The 14,299-nt window shown below is 41.6% G+C and overlaps 1 protein-coding gene across 1 annotated transcript; it reads right to left on the bottom strand.

Annotated features, from left to right (window-relative positions):
- Positions 1-13,878, bottom strand: LOC101850566 (60S ribosomal protein L38). Its single transcript, XM_005098745.3, has 5 exons — positions 13,726-13,878; positions 6,005-6,034; positions 5,671-5,731; positions 3,664-3,786; positions 1-76 (listed from the first exon to the last, which is right to left on the bottom strand). Exons 1-5 carry the CDS (start codon positions 13,861-13,863, stop codon positions 51-53), a joined length of 378 nt encoding a protein of 125 aa, XP_005098802.2. The 5' UTR covers positions 13,864-13,878; the 3' UTR covers positions 1-50.
- Positions 13,879-14,299: the final 421 nt, after the last annotated feature.

Raw genomic sequence — 14,299 nt, 5'->3', positions numbered from 1 at the left:
ACTTTTTTTTTTTTTAACTTTTATTTATACAGTCATCCAAACAGCAAAGTTCACTTGAGCTCCTTCACAGCCAAACCTGAGGAACAAAAGGAAAGAGCATTACAGCAAAATCAAAAGCATTTCTTATTCACAAAGAAACACACTAATTCATCAAAATTTCAAAGGCAAAATTCAATGAAGTTGGGGGGTAATTTAGAGTTTTCACTGTGGGTCTCAAATTCCCAGAAAACATGATAAAATCCCTTTTTTAAAACACTAACGCCTTCATTAAACACGGTCAGTTCTTGTTTCATCAGGCAGTTTCGGATCCCCTGGGACAAAAAGTAGCCCTAGATTTAGGTCAGTTGCCTATAATTAGACTTAGACACTGTTTGTAAACACTGCCATCTCTAGAAGGAAAAAAAATGAACGGAAAAAATATAGCTGAATGTGAATCTACAATTTATTTAGTTAAATACATCTAATGGAAGCAGTATGCAGAATGCATCTTATGACAAACAACGCTCGTCATTCTTGTGTGCTTCACAAGGTATAACGAACGCCGGACGTCACAGCAGCATCTTGGCTTCTTCAGTGTATAAGAACAAATGACAAAGAGCGAATACAGTAGTCTCCGCCTAAGATCCCGCTGTTTTAAGAAAACAGAATTTTTACTATACAAAAGTCACCCCCAAGATCCCGTCTGATTCACTCTGAAGGTCTACATTCGGCTAAGATCTCGCATTTCAGATCACAATCTGCGGAACAAAAACCCGGGCGGGACAGCCGATCAACCAAGAGTGAAAAGTTGAGATCAATAAACTGTCAGTCGTGTTGAAGATTAGCCACTATTGTGAATGTGATCACATACACGTAAAACTCGATGAAGCGATACAATGTTTGCCCCAGACGGGATCACACCGGGGTGTGAACTGACAGACACGTTTGTTTTCCCCGAACATCGCACTCACACCGGAGCCCCCCCCCCCCAAAACTTACATCACTCGCTAGGTGGGTAGGGCCTACACGTTCGCTCCAGACGGGATCACATTGAACTGTGAACTCTTCCCTGACCATTGCAGAAGTTGTCTCCACTCCCGAATTGGCGAGACATACTGAATTTTAATTGGTGTGTTCACAACGTAATGGTGTCTGTAACGACAAAGGCGGTTGGGGGCTCCGCTCGGTCAGAGATGGAAAGCTATAAATTTTCGACAGGTAAGTGGGAGGGGCAACTGGATAAGCGTAGATCTTGAGACTCATGATAGGATAATAAGTGAAAATGGCACGTCGTCATCCCACTATGCACTGTGATAGGTCATCAAGGTTAACCCCTCTTTGCTTGCCATACGTCATAAACCCACTAAGCGTTCATTTCAAAGCGGAGGGAGACCATTTTACCAATTGCGAGCCTTAGCATGGTTAACCATAGATTCTTCCCTGGGTTCGTCAGTTAAGACCCCGCATTTCCTAGCTCCCGAGCACCGGGATCTCAGGCGGAGACTACTGTATATGTCTTTTAGGTCACAAAGGGGTTGTTAATGATAAAGAAACATTTTCTGAAAGCTCAATGGCTTGGCAAAACTATAAACTGAAAAAAAAAATTTTTTACCCCAAAACTCTTCCGGTTTTATGAAATGGCTTTTTAGTTTAAAAGTTTTATTACGGCACTGGCAACACAATAAGGTCAAATAAGTGCCGAAGAATAGAGGTGGTACAAGAGAGTAATATACACAAAAAGAAGGAGAGATAAGGACGATAGATGTTTGATAGGAAAGAAAGAGCAAACCACAACAGAGCACCCAACAACCACCCACTTATGATATAGCTGATCGCATGACTGTTTACCCTTTTTTTAACAGATGGTGGAAGTAAACACTCCAAAGGGTGGCATTAAAATTTGACCAAAATGTAAAACCTTGTGGCTTTTGTTAAAGGCAAAACGAGCACAGCAAGTTACAATGAAATCATGAAATGAAAGACACCCCAGACTGCATCTGTTCTGAATCACTCATAATTTTTTTCAAAAAGAAATAAAATGAAATGGAATTGCAAGATGCACTCTACCAATTTACCCTTGATTCCAAATTTGCCCCTCAGGTCCAGATCTAATAATTCATCTCATGCTTCACTCAAAAGAAAAGGCATTGGTCGGTCTGAATCTAGTACCACACACATCATGTGCAACTGTCTCCCCGTTTCTATTCTTACTGTCCACAGAATTACACTTTCAAATGGAAAATAATTTTTTTAAAGGAACTTAAGAGGTCTTATGTTTCTTCTTAACCATAAACGATAGCACAATGTCCAGATCAGCCATCTGGGAGTGTTAACAGAGGTTCAGTATCCACAAATATCATAATGTAGTTGAGTCTCTAAAGTCTGTAGATTATAAAATGTGTCACAGCAAAGGACAAAACAACAATTCTACTCTCATTGTCATCATCCAATTCCAGGGAACAAAATGCTAGAAGCAATAAATTGGCAACAAAAAAGAACGTTACAACAGCACCAGCAATATTTTCCATTTCTGGCCAAAAAGACAGAGTAGCAAGCAAGCCCAGTGCTTCCACCAGCTGAAGCTGAAAAGTAAAGAAAATTCTGCCGGGAGTCCCCAGCAGGGACCAGGTACAGCTTCGCGGTGGGGGTTCAGGGGGTGAAGCCTCCGAAGAAATCGAAATTTAGTGCTTTTAGAGGGTTGAAAATGGCATTTGGGAGCCCGTTTCAAGAGACTGCCTGCAAACCATAACATTTATTTTTTCACCAACATTTTGTCTTGTTTGATTTCTTCACCAAGATCTGCATAATATATTTTTCCATTGATGGCAATGTTTGAAAGCAGGTTTCCCCTTCCATTGCTACTATAGTTCAATTAATTTGTCATCGCACCATTGATAGAAGGAAAACCAGGGAATAATGAATAGATATGTATGTTCACAATACAGTTACCCCGCATATACCGTAATTTTCCTTAAATTTCACACCTGAATGTCGCATGTCACAACTTCGGAACACCACTTCGAATTATTCTTGACTTTAGTAGTTTATGGTTGGTTTTAGCATAAATTTCTTTCATCGCGACCCTTATGGCATTCCCGTGCCGTAGAATCTTTGTATCGATCATTTCTCTAGATCTGGACACATTTGTAAAAAAGTTTTTTTCTGACAGTAATTTTCTGTCTGAGATTACAAGTCAATTTACTTTTCCTGCCGTGGCAACAATCCGAAGATTGTCTATGACGGAAAGAATGAATGATAGAAAGGAAGAAATTGCCACAAAAAGTTCGCCAGATTTTGATCAATCCACAGGTAAAAATGTACTGCCGACAAGCCCGCAATGAATGCAAGGGGCACAGCGGAATAATGGCCAATTGCAGGAAATGCGCAATCTGGCAGGTTTTTAAAACATTAACTTATTGCCGAGAAAATTACCGTAAAAATCCGTAACTTATACTAGTACTAGACCTAGACAATACGAAGGCGAGTACGGATCTTTTGCTACGGAATTTCGGTAGTCCTACGCTGTCACAGCTTTTTACGGAGGGAGTTGATAATGATGGAAGAACAAGTACGGAACTGGCAGAAATTACTGAAGAGTGGAAGCACTGCATACCAAATACACTTGTCAGCATGAGAGACTACAAGAGTTATGACAAAGCTAACATTTTGAGAATGGCTGTTTACCTGGTGGGAGGGACTGTCTCAGTTTTTCTGCCTTCTCTGTATCCTGGATGACCAGTGTGTACAAGTATCGGCTACAGCGCACCTTGAACTTCACATTCTCCTTGTTCTTCTTGATTTTAACAGCTGGAGAGGTTAATCATACACAACAGTTAAGAATACTCAGATAAATGTATACCTTACCGATCTGATTCACCACTGTAACAATCATTGTTTATTACAAGTACAAGTAATAAAATCTGTAATTGTACTAGAAATCAAGAAACAATTAAATGAAATCAATTAGGCCCTATATTTTAGAGAAAATGTATTTTTCAATGAAAAACATTAATAAATAACAAGCAACATTTCTCACTATTGTAAGCAAGTCACAAAGTTGTATTCTTGTGTGATACAGAAACAATCTAAACAAGTTCCCTTATTAGTGGAAACTTTACTGTGAAATAAATTTTCCTCATGGAAATTTTCTGTACGATAAACAGCGAAACATAGAACTAGTTCTAAATATTTTTTGTTGATGCAGAAAAAAGGTGCAAAGTCCACTCACTCTGCTTTACAAGGTGAGCAAAATAATTTTTGGTCACTATACTATGTAATACTGGTTAGCAGAAAATCTAAAAGAGAATGAAAGTTGACACAATGGAACTCAGATACAAAGAAGTCGTGGGGCCTGGCCTTCAGTTTTGTTGAATGCAAGTGTTTGTTGTGGTGAATATGAGGCTTTTGGTAAATAATTATGGGCACCAAGCAAGAAACGTATGATGTATTCAGCTTTCTGAATCAAAAACATTTTGCTTTCAAATGAGAGGCATTTACGTTTCTTTGATACCAAAGAAAAGCTGGAATTATAACACCAAGAAACCCAGAAGTTTTTAATACAGACAAACCTGCTCTCACGACCACTTGTCCAAGACAACCATTTGAACAACTGAGCACTTCCCACTTCCTCTCCTTGCTTTTTTTTTTTTTAAATGACGACACTTCCAAACACAACAGCCTATCCAACATTGCAGCAACTGCTATATTTTATCAACCAAGTCATATATATTCTATTCACTTGTCATTATTGTTAGCCCCTCCTTTAAATATACTGTTTGCTGCTCACAGGCGAGATTAGTGGGCATTCCTACTGTTTACCCAAATGACCAGTCAGTAAAAAATTTTCAGAGGCAGATGGGCGAGGCGAGGCTTGCAAACCCTCATAATCCATGAGCACTTTCCACAATTGAACCATCCGCCGACCTCCTCATTTGATATACTTTTTAAAATGCAACACTCACAGCAGTCATGAGACTTCGATCATTGCACAAACAACAGAAACATTCAGACACTGGCAACAGCATAAACATAGAAATGTAAACCATGACTGTATGTGATAGAAAAACGCAGTGGCTACGTTCACGGCGCCCTGAATGCAGTTTGCAGGCGCTGCTGAGGCTACGTTCACGTCACTAAAGCTTCGTTTAGGGGGAGCGTCCACTGCCGGTATAAGTCAGCCAGTTTCAGTCAGTGACGTATATATCGTGTATTTAATATTTTGGCCTGCTTCAAGTGTTCCATGAGATGAAGGAAAAGGAAGAGCCCTTACAGAATTAAAGTCGGGATATGGAAAATTGGATACGGTACATGGGGAAACAAGAGGTGAGAGAACGGAAACAGAAGGTGGGATTCAGAAGATGGGACTGGTCATAAAATGTGTACAATAATGACTACATTGCACCGGGTCAGCCTGGGAACCGACGAAGAGAGAAATCGATAGGAATCAATTATTCTTATCATAATAACAAACACTCTCTCTCTCCCCCCCCCTCTATTTTTCTGTCTGTCGGTCTGTCTCTCCCTCCCTCGTTCTTCGCCACCCCCTCTCTCACAAACACACACACTGCCCACAGACAAATTTGCACGCTTTCACCTTGTGAGCGCTGGAACGCCTCCTTCCACCCCCGCCCCCCTTTAAAATAGGCATACCAATACACAACTCCCTTAACATTTTAAAAAGTCAATACTTACATTTAGCATCCTTCCTCCTGGCAGTCAGGAGAAAGTCTTTAATTTCTTGAATCTGTTTAGGCTGAAAAGAGAGAATCAAGAACAGAGTTACATAAGTTGATACAATTACTACAGTGCTGCACACAAAAAAATAATGCTCCAAGTTCTTTTGTCACTGTCACAACTTTCCTTTTACAGATAAAATGTCACGTAAATGATCTAGCAGCCTGGAAGTCAGGACCAAAAATAACCTTAATCAACAAGAGACATTCATCTGCTGAAAAGCGAGAATAAGATGTGGAAAAATCACACACAAAAAAACTAAAATATAATCATTTTTTTAAAATGCACTCACCATGTTTGGACTACTGCTTGCCTCTTGATACTGGGGACATAATAAATAAAAATTTATTAGCATGCAATAAAGTAATACAGAGAAGTAAACTGTTTTAAAAAATATGGTGGGGTTAAGTCTTAGATGAACGCCGCCGCTTTCCAGTAAAAAAAACAACAAACCCCACTATTCAACATTGCCTCATATTTCATAACAAGTAAGCCTATAATAAACTAGCTAAACCAGTGTCTAAAGACATCTGTTCAACAGTATTATTGGCTAATAGTGCGTGCGTGCCCGTGTTAACGCGTGTATTAAGATGAATTTGAGAATGGCATTATATTGCAAGGATCCGTCTCACGCACAGAGTTCTATTCTTAAGCTCTTTTCTTGTTCATTATCTGCGTTACACCATTTTGACTCTATATTATTTTAAATTCTTGTATGCTTGTGCGGTGGATTACCTCCTCTTGGTTAAGATTTGGGATTAGCATTCCCGTCCAGACCCTTAGGGTGCAATGTGTTATGGTGGTTACAACACACAACACTGACTACACACAGTACAAACGTAACATCATTCTTCATACAATGCAAATGCATAGTCTCTTTGGGTGTCGATACCATGCACTTAAACAATGGACGTTTTTAGCCCCTAGGGCCACCCACTGGGGGCCAGTACATTTCCCTTTCGCTGCTTACTCGGGAACTGTGCAGTCCCCTAACACTGTTTACTGTGGGACTGTTATTAATGTTTTATGACAAAACGCTCTGAACAAGAAAAAGCTGATTTCGAGACGTCAACGTTTTTAGATTTTAGGCATTAAAAATATTTCTCAATCTTTTTCAATTTTATTTTCAAAGACTTGAAGAATACCTTTTAAATTGAAGAATCCAGGATTCTACTTGGAGTAATACCCTTTAATATAGTATAATTCACTTATATTGACAGCCAATGTATCAACATATTTTCCATTTACGAAATTTTTCCTACAATATCTTCACTAAACAATTTCTCTTTTATCAACTTTTTTCTGCCCACTCTGCTTTATTGACATGCTTCCTGGGTACCTGGCTATGCCCACGAACTTAAATGGGGGGGAAAGCCACGTTAACGGTCAACGCCTTAGTACTTCCTTAAGTCAGCATACCCACCAAGCAGCCTATTCGACGCACGAGGCTTTAGTAGGTCATGTAGGGCCTACACAGTGTAGTCTCCAACACAGTACAGTGCCTCCCAGACGTGAGCGTCTCGTGCGCTGGGCATCATCTCCCCACCCCCATCCCATTCTCAGTCTGTCGCTGGCAAGTGCAACAGAGGGTTACAGTCAGTGAGTCAGTGCCTCGCCTTTCCATTTTTCACGGAAGCGGCCATAAACAGGTGTAACAAGGATGCTACAACAAAGTTTGCGCTAGTGTGAAGTGTGTGCCTCGCGTTGCTCGGTCTTTGGAACCGTAACTCCAACCCCTCCTCCCCTCTGCCTCTTGTTAGTTTCGAGAATCAAGGAAGCAACAAGCTTAAAAAAGTACTGATGTCTTTTTACCACTGACCTCCCCTTGTTTTTTCCTCTTTGGCTTTATAGTTTCATTTATTGAAATTTTCATATATCAACATCAAACCCACTTCCTAAAGCATGTCGATATAAGCGATTTGTTTCAATTTTCAAATCTTCAATGTTTAGTTTAAACATTACAGTCGAACCAGCCATGACGGCCACCTGTACAAACGGACACATTCCATTCCCCCCTTGCGCTTTTTCTATATAATTTAACTGTGTAAAACGGTCACCAGTCAAACACGGCTGCAATCACCAACTTCTGTCATCAACCCAGAGCTCAATTTATCTGCATCAGACAGCCATGCCCAACGCTTTGTCATAAATTTTGAATTCTGGAGAGAATCAAGACTGCAACAGATCCAAGACTATGGGATGAACAGAATGGTTTCCGGAAAAAAATCGCTCAACCACCGATCAGATTGCCACGTTGAGGATTATTGTGGAACAGTCCCTGGAGTGGAACTCCCAGCTGATCGTCAACTTCCTTGACTATGAGAAGGCTTTTGACAGGATAGACCGAGCAACACTATGGAAGATAATGAGACACCACGGAATCCCACAGAAGTTGGTGAACCTCATCAACAGCATGTACGAAGGGACAAGTTGCAGGGTTGTACATGATGGCCAGCTCACTGACAGCTTTGACATCAAGCCTGGTGTGAGACAGGGATGCTTACTATCACCGTTCCTCTTCATATTGGCAGTCGACTGGCTGATGAAGGAAACCACCAGAGGACATAGAAATGGTATGCAGTGGACACCATGGACACGGTTGGACGATCTGGATTGTGCAGACGACTTGGCGCTTCTGTCGCACACCCAGGAACAGATGCAAACAAAGACTTCAATATTAAACAGCCTATCTGAGTCTGTTGGATTGAGGATCCACCCCGGAAAGTCAAAGGTCCTAAGGACAGATGCACAACGAAAGGAGCAGGTCACAAAAGAAGGAAGGGCAGAAGAAAATGTTGAATCCTTCTGTTATCTTGGGAGTATAATAGAGAGGGAGGAATAAAGAAATAAAGTCCCGCATTGGAAAAGCACAGGCTGCTTTCATATCTTTGGATAGGATTTGGAGGACCAGAGATATCCCACTTCGAACAAAGCTGAGGATTTTCAATTCAAATGTCAAGTTGGTCCTGTTGTATGGATGTGAGACATGGAACGCATCACAGATATAAAGAGGATCCAGGTTTTCTTGAACAGGTGTCTAAGAAAGTTACTGAGGATCAGATGGACAGACAGGGTCACCAATGTGGAAGTGTTAAGGAAAACAAGACAGATCCCAGTCAAAGATATGGTAGGAAGAAGGCGGTGGCGATGGATTGGACATACTCTCAGGAAGTCAGGCAGCTGCATAACAAAGAAAGTTTTGGATTAGAACCCACAGGGTTAGAGATCAAGGGGAAGGCCGCGTGGAATCTGGAGAAGAATCACAGAAATCGATGTACAGAAAAGTGGGAAGACAGGGAATAACATCAAGAGGCTAGCCCAGGATAGAGAAAGTCAGTGGCCTATACCCTGGTGCAGGGTGAGAAAGGCAATGATGACAACTCATGCACAAATCGTATGTGAGGTGACGTGGTCACTGTTTCGTTTACTTTATACGTATCTGTAACAAAGTAACAATAGACGTGGACGCGAATTTGCGACAGGAGCGTCGCTCATTCTTTGAGTGGTTGCGACCAGTGTGTTCGTTTTACCATGGCACTCGGTCTTCGTCTTACATAATATTCCGTTTATTTTACCCTCGCACAAAATCAGTTTAGCATTAGTACGAGTTTTACAGCACTTGCAACACAATAAGGTCATAAATGTGCATAAGATTAGACGTGTTACAAGAGAGTAACAAACACAAAAAAGAAGGAGGGGAGATAAAGACGATAGATGTTTGAAAGGAAAAAAAGAAGCAAACCACACCAGAGCACCAGCCAACCGCCCAGTCCTGCACAAAATCAATAACACAAAGACAGCTAACCCAAAAACAACAAACTGTGATTGTTCTCAATAGAAATAGAAATGCTTTGGACCAATCGGGGGGTTACCCCACTGGGGTCCTCTGTTTTAACCCATAATTTAATATTTCACAGTTAACTCACTTGCGACTGGGCCCTTTCACCAGTCACAAGCGTTGAAGACTGGCGTTTTTGGGGGTATTTCCATAAATCACCACAACTCTCAGAATTACCCCATTGTAATCATTTTTTGACACAGTAGAGTAACATTCAAGCTTAATCTAATACAAAAAACTAAAGTTGTCTAAGTCCAATACTTTAATTTGTATGATTTTTTAAAAATTGGCATGAATTTGATTTTCCAAAAAATTTCCAGAGACTTGACAAGTAGAATGAAATTCACTGCAACAACAAAAATAAAAGTTCAAAGTGTTCTAGTTTGATTTGTATACATGTGCGAGTGTTTGGTGAAAATATAAAAGCTGGTCTGTGCATTGATTCAGACCCATACACTGAACTACATGAGACAGATGTACGGCACGACGTTGTGATTTCGTTGCGCGAAAAGCTACACCGGTACTAGTGCTAGATCTAGCCCTAGAACTACGACTCGGGCCGTGTTCGGGTACATATCCAGGATCCTAACTATTAGACACATCATATTCTGAGACACTAGAACTAGTAAAACGCACAGAAGTATTGAAAACAGCGAAATTATGCGATTCTTGTTCATGCGACTTTTTCGACCGTTACTACGACGCGACTGTCGGATTACTATCAGCTGTATAGAAAAAAACAAAGCGTGAGTTCCGGTCTGTTCAACCCCAGTTGGGGTCACTGTCCTTCACCTTCAATAACTTAAAAACTACCGGCCCCAGAGATACGAAACGAAGTCTAAGTAGCTCAGGCTTGGCCAAACAAGGGTACGAGGCGGGTCTCGCGATCCGTGCGTGATTTGTAGAGCGAAAAAAAAATCGAAGTGACTATTTCTCCGAACGTTCGGAGAAATAGTGCCGATCTTTATTTCTCCGAACGGTTTCCGGCCTTGTGATTTTTTGTCTATTTATTGCGAGAGTTCGGCGCCAACTTTCATTCTGCCTCTGGCCTCTGGTCTGGGAAGGAACACCGCATGGCAAGCCCGCCTACAGACAACCTTCAGTAACACCCACCACACACCCACCACCATCATGCACATCATGCACACACACTAACTAAACATGACCAGTGGGCAACTTTTGAACGTATGACGAGCTGAGCTGTGGACGGAGAGACAGTGTGAGTGAAAGAGCGGGTGAAAGGAAGAATGTGCGAGTGTATCCACAGGCGACAGCAACTACAAGACAAGACGACGACACCGACCCCCTGGCCTGGTCCACAACTCACGAAAGAAAGAAATGCAGCTCAGGCAGTGTTTTGCCTATATTATTGTCCATGGTATGGTTCGCAGGGTGCAAAGGAAAGAATATTTTCTTTGTGTGTGCCTGGAGGGAGGGGGTGGGGTATGAAGAAAGTCATGCGGACAGGGATGAGCCGCGGGAGAGAACACGGGAATTGAGCCTGAATTGAATGAATGAGGGAAACTGAAAGAGACGAACGACTCATGAGCCCTGGAGTGAATGGATCCTGTGTTTCTATTTTTGTATACTTTGAACTGTTACTGAATACAGGCTGAGTACATTGGTCGCAGCAGTGACAAACGCAGATGCCAGTTCTATGTGTCGTTATCAATAACCCTCCGTAGATCTAGATCTAGACAGCACACGAGTGAACACAACACATTACGTTTAAGAGCAGCACCCTTCATAGGCAACACGCCATATCTGTAGCGAAAAACTGTTTGGAATTGTAGCATTTCTTTATATAAATATTTACTGCGGACATTTTTTGGACCGCTTGAACCATATTGTATACGAACAATCTTTGGTAAGCTTATACTATAATTATAGATCTATATAATATCCGAAATTTGCGAGAAAGGATGTGATTTCAGAGTGTTCGGAGAAATAGTGCCCAGCTTTATTTTCCCGAACGTTCGGAGAAATAGTGCCGGCCAAAAAAAATTCCAAAGTTGGTCACGCAGGGCTTGTGAGACCCGCCGCCAGCGTCGCGGTGGGGCACGCAACTGTTGTGTGACCCGTCTGAAGTGAGTTAAAGTAAAAATTTATCCTATTAAGTATTAAGAACTAGAATCTATCAGATATTTCAAAAACTATTCATTTGCGACGGAAATAAAGTTGATATTCGTGTTCAGTGCATCAATATTTACTAGAAAATGGACAACTGGTAGCTAAGTGTGAGACGAGAGGGAAAGGAAAAAAATACCGTTAGATCTACTGGCACCAGCGCGGAAGACATCAAAAGACAAAAATAGATGGCGGATATACGTCATCTATATTCGGGCCAATCACAGAGGAGTGCAAGGCACTCGCTGCAGCTTCATGTAATTATATATCTGACAATCATTCAGTCAGTCACAGTCAGTGACAGTTTTTCACTCTTCATTCAGTCACATGCAGGGCGTAAACCCGGCTACGATTGGCTGAACCTGTGACCCAGGAATACATTAAGAGGCCTACGGCACGGTAGGCTACTCTTGGCACTTTCAACGACACCCTCCCTGTAACTCTAACCACCCTGTCTCTCTCTTTCCCAAGGTATGGTAACAAACGAAAAAGTCCCCAATTTGTAACATACTACAGTGGAGTCCACTTATAACGAGTCCTGGAATAACGAGAAGTCTGTTATAAGGACACTGTTATAAAACCCCGGAGCGAATGAGTGGGGAGGTTATGGCATGCACAGACAAGCAGAGAACGCATTATCATTATGATTGTGTGATAGGCCAGCCTAGTCTAGATTATCTAGGCCTACCATGCCTCTCATTTCTCCGATGCAGGGAAGGAGAGGTCACAGTGCTGTGATGATGGGATGGAGCAAATGTGTGACGTGCGCAAGTAGACGGAATGCACCACCCAGCGGGCGAGTTAGCCCCTTGTCTAGAGTCCTTTCTTTCTGCTGATCGCCAACGCCGAGCTAGTGCTAGAGAAAGAAACCTGATTCGATTTTTGATCAAATAAGACCAAGAGGTCGTGTTGAACAAAATCATCATCAGTGTCATCAGGGGAGATAACGAAAAGAAATAAACAGAACACCAGACTCATACTCATAGATTAGGCCTACATTATTGTTTCCCTTGAATTTATTGCTGGATCCTTTATAGGCTTTACAGAATCATCCTATAACGGACATTTCGCACTAGTCCCCTCCCTCTCGTCCTCGTTAAAACAGGATTCTATTGTACTAGAATTAGATCTAGACTCTTCTTCTTCTCCTCCTCCTCTTCGTCCCCCTGCTTCTTCTTTTCATCCTTCCCTCCTCCTTCTTCATTCCCACCCTCCATCTACACCTCCTCCTTTTCTTCTTCTTCTTCTATGAGCACTCGACCCGCTGTGAGAAGGCAGTCAAAGGCGTGAGACCGAAACCGGGAATTCCTAGAGTACCCACAGGTTCAGCCAATCGTAGCCCGGTTTACGCCCTGCATGTAGTCGCATGTCACTCAGTCTGCTTTCCGAGCGCCGAGCTGATGGATGGGATGGGGTGGACCCTGCCCCTGCCCCCCCCCCCCCCCCCCACACACACACCAGGCGTCCAGGAAATCTAAACTACTAAACCATCAGATTCACCGTTCAAATTTGAACCCGCAACCCAAGAGGTTAAACACAGTTTCAACACTCTTTATCCCTGGTCAGGATCTCCCGAAGAGTCCCCAATTATTCTCCTCTTTGGTAGCTTGACTACTGACACGCGAAACGTTACTTTCACTTTCGTCCAAACACAGCTCTTTCACTCTTGACACAGAGGCCGTTATGCCGAAGTCTAATGCTATAAGGGTACATTAGCTCTAAACTTTCTACCAGATAAAACAATATATTTGATAAACATCTTATGCAGGTAAATCATTTTATATAAATCAGATGTATAACCTTTGATTACAACAGATATTACTCGCACCCTATATTTCACCTACCAATATCAATAGAAGCCAAGAAGGAAAAGGAACCGGAAACTGGTGAATAAATAAGGCTCTTTTTGTTTTGTGGTTTGGCACGAAAGAAAACTATTTTATCTACAATAAATCTCAAAATATTTCTATCTCATTCTAGTAAAAATTAATTTTTAAAAATCATTTTTGAAGTATTTTTGAGATATTATGAGTGTAAATTATTTTTACCACATCTATTGTAACACTGTGATAGTCCAGTCCAATAAAAAAAAATATAGGCCTATTCGTCTCCTTCGCCGTGCAGGCCTGGCTGGGGGGATGCCTTGGCCAAAAGTTCAAACAGTCACAACAGTAAAGTTTCGACATGTTCGATTCCTTGCGTATTTATAAATTCGAAGTGAGAATACTCGAATTACTCGAGTGAGAAATGCAGGTTGATCGCGTTCGTGACTGACAGATAAGTCACAACCAAGGAGGTTATTATATAGTTGTTGTAAGGTCCTTGGTCACTACTAACCTCGTCAAATATCTTATTATAAGTTCAGCCACTCTTTTTCCTCCTTTGTATGTCTTTTGTTATTGATGTTCTTGTGAGTTTAAATAAAGACAATTGTTTCGATTTTTAACAACATGATACCGTATACTGAATGGACTCACTCAACATATACATTTTCTTTTCTTTCAGTGCCCTGTAGGATCATCTTTGAAAGTCTTGTTGATCTTGTTATTTGCTCATACCATCTCAGTTTGCGGGGGGGGTTCCACAGTGTTGAGAAGATCTTCAACGGCCCAATGGCATGCC

The sequence above is a fragment of the Aplysia californica genome, unplaced genomic scaffold (assembly GCF_000002075.1).
Source record: "Aplysia californica isolate F4 #8 unplaced genomic scaffold, AplCal3.0 scaffold00192, whole genome shotgun sequence".
NCBI lineage: Eukaryota > Metazoa > Mollusca > Gastropoda > Aplysiida > Aplysiidae > Aplysia > Aplysia californica.
This window is presented reverse-complemented; position numbering and strand designations above follow the sequence as displayed.

Coding starts and splice junctions, on each gene's coding strand:
- LOC101850566 (XM_005098745.3), bottom strand. CDS start 13,863: ATGTCGAAACTTTACTGTTGTGACTGTTTGAACTTTTGGCCAAGGCAT. Junction 5,732..6,004: donor CAAGCAGTAGTCCAAACATG/GTGAGTGCATTT, acceptor CTCTCTTTTCAG/CCTAAACAGATTCAAGAAAT. Junction 3,787..5,670: donor CAGGAGGAAGGATGCTAAAT/GTAAGTATTGAC, acceptor TAACCTCTCCAG/CTGTTAAAATCAAGAAGAAC.